At 42.9% G+C, this 2,413-nt stretch overlaps 1 protein-coding gene across 1 annotated transcript; it reads left to right on the plus strand.

Moving 5' to 3' along the window:
* Positions 1-6: 6 nt before the first annotated feature.
* LOC104968217 (Na(+)/H(+) exchange regulatory cofactor NHE-RF3-like) lies at positions 7-1,719 on the plus strand. Its single transcript, XM_010797798.1, has 5 exons — positions 7-18; positions 109-316; positions 1,082-1,278; positions 1,352-1,525; positions 1,687-1,719. The coding sequence occupies exons 2-5, from the start codon at positions 184-186 to the stop codon at positions 1,717-1,719; spliced, it is 537 nt and encodes a 178-aa protein (XP_010796100.1). The 5' UTR covers positions 7-18; positions 109-183.
* The last annotated feature ends 694 nt before the right edge of the window (positions 1,720-2,413 follow it).

A 2,413-nucleotide genomic window follows, 5' to 3' on the forward strand; every position in this document is an offset into this window, starting at 1 on the left:
TCCACTCTAAACAGAACCGTAAGACTCTGGTTTCCTCCACTCAGCTTCATGGTGTGTGTTCTGTTGGACTGATGATGTGTGTGACTCATGCTGTGTGTTGGTTCTCAGTTGAAGAAGAATGGGGGCTCAGTGACGGTGCTGGTGATAGACCCTGACAGTGAGTCTTGTAATGTCCGGAGGAAGATGCCCACCCTGCCTGTGGCGGCAGAGTGCTGCGGCCTGCCCTACACCACCAAAACCTTGCATCTGGTTAAAGACCAAAACGGATACGGCTTCCTGCTGAGACAAGAAAAGCTGGGGGGAGCGCGACGGATAGGTGAGAGATACACTGAAGGACACATGAAAACAATATAATACACACACACACTTGTAATGAAGCATGGTATACCCAAATGTTGGTACTTTTGTGAAAATGTTCTCCAAGAATTAAATGTATACGTGTGGAACTCCACTCGGTGGCAGTACTAGCAAAGAAAGCTAATTTGTGTGACTGAGCGGTTTATAGGAAATGGCAATGCAACGTGATCAAAAGCAAGTCAGCCATCTTTGAAGGATACCAGCGACTTGTTTACTTACCTGTACGGCTAGCAAAGTAGCTTATTCAACAACCTATATTTTGTAAACATAGTCGGTAGGCACTGTTGCGTTGTTCTTAACAGCCAATAAATTAAAAATAATAATAAATGAAATAAATAAAGGACTAAACATGGAAAATGTATACAATAAGGGAGACGTAGCCAACATCAGCAAGAGACGTCAAATGGGATTGGTAGCAGCCGTCTGCTGACTGTTTACTGCAAGTGTCAAAAAGAATAGCTGATAAGTTGTTTATCCTCGGTCAGTTGAGTCTTACTAATGCCAAAATGGGGACTTTGAGGAGGTAGAGTAACATACATTTTTTGGACATGTTATGCTTCTCATGCACTATGGTCAGGACAGTTTTCAGTATATGTATACTTATTGATCAAGTTACCAACTGAAGCTTTACACTCTAAAGACCATTTAATAAACCGTTATAATCAGGTGATTTAAATTCTCTCTGAACCTTTATTGATTCCTATCCTTTGCTGCTGTGACCTAGTTCACGTGCTGAGGGAGATTGATGTGGGGAGTCCAGCTGAGGGGGAAGGGATGGAGGATGGAGACCTCCTGCTGGCTGTCAATGGGAAACCTATCGAGTCTATGGAGCATGAGGACATCGTCAAAGAGGTTAGACAGAGCGGGGAGGCAGTCATCCTCACCACGATATCTATACCAGGAAGAGACTTCTACAGAGAGGTAAGCACCATGATATCAGGACAGACACTGTATCAGAACGTGTCTTCCACTGCTTTCTCTTGTTTCCCCGCAGATAGGAATTTCTCCGTTATTGTTCTATGACGAATGTTCAGTCAAGGATAACAGGCAGCGGGCTGCCTCACACTGCACGAAGAACCAAAGTGAAACCCCGCTGAAACATGGAGATGGAAGTCCAACATATCCAACAGAGTGTATCCCGGATCAGTCAGGAACTTTACCCACACAGGTATGATCTCACAGCTTATTACATCTGTGCATCTGGCAAGAATACTGTGTCTATCCCCAACAAGGGGCTATATAACTGTAGATTCACGACTGAAACGTTGTTACATTTCCATAATATTATACAACTATTGTCAAATTTGCATTGAATTTGTCTGGTTGTAGAATCATGCAACCCGGTATCACGGCAAGACGTGAAGATGTGACGATTTACCATGCTGGGACACGTGAAGATGTCACGATTTCGTCCCTTCAAACGTGACAGTTACACGGTATTGTTAACATGGCCCAGATACCAGATTAACGGAAATAATCTCAGCTAACTGACGATACAAACCATTTTTACCAAAACAAAACACAAGTCTCATAAGAAGCATCTAAATGACCCCTTAGCGAAAAATGCCAATGGAAATTGGCACAGAACTCAAGATAAAAGTACCCTTATTACTTATCGTAGCTGCACATACAAGATACCCGATTAAAGCTGAGGTTCCACAGATTATTTAGGTATATAGTATCATCACTGAGTGATCCGAACTTGCGACAGGGGAAGCAAACACAGACATCACAACACGTACCTTTACGTAGCCTCTAGGGAGATCGTCTCACCTTAGCTGTCAATCTGATCAAAAGACGTGTTCAATGGCATTAAAACGAGAAAAAACGCGGCTGAATCGTTTAATCCATAGGTTGATAAAGTTTCTGGGCAATAATTTGTCTTATTTATAATCCATAATTCCATTTTTATGTAAAAATCGCAGAGCAAAAGTTAGCTGCTAATGGTAGCCACCAGAGTGGCTGCTTCCGGTCTTGGCTATGCGGCAGTCTAACACACACACATTACCAAATAAGGACTATGTGGGAGTTCCCCTCGATTCCATTGGCTCTGACG

This window comes from Notothenia coriiceps, unplaced genomic scaffold, assembly GCF_000735185.1.
Source record: "Notothenia coriiceps isolate Sejong01 unplaced genomic scaffold, NC01 NC01_scaffold00002619, whole genome shotgun sequence".
Lineage (NCBI taxonomy): Eukaryota > Metazoa > Chordata > Actinopteri > Perciformes > Nototheniidae > Notothenia > Notothenia coriiceps.

Coding starts and splice junctions, on each gene's coding strand:
- LOC104968217 (XM_010797798.1), top strand. CDS start 184: ATGCCCACCCTGCCTGTGGCGGCAGAGTGCTGCGGCCTGCCCTACACC. Junction 317..1,081: donor GGGGGGAGCGCGACGGATAG/GTGAGAGATACA, acceptor GCTGTGACCTAG/TTCACGTGCTGAGGGAGATT. Junction 1,526..1,686: donor CAGGAACTTTACCCACACAG/GTATGATCTCAC, acceptor GTCTGGTTGTAG/AATCATGCAACCCGGTATCA.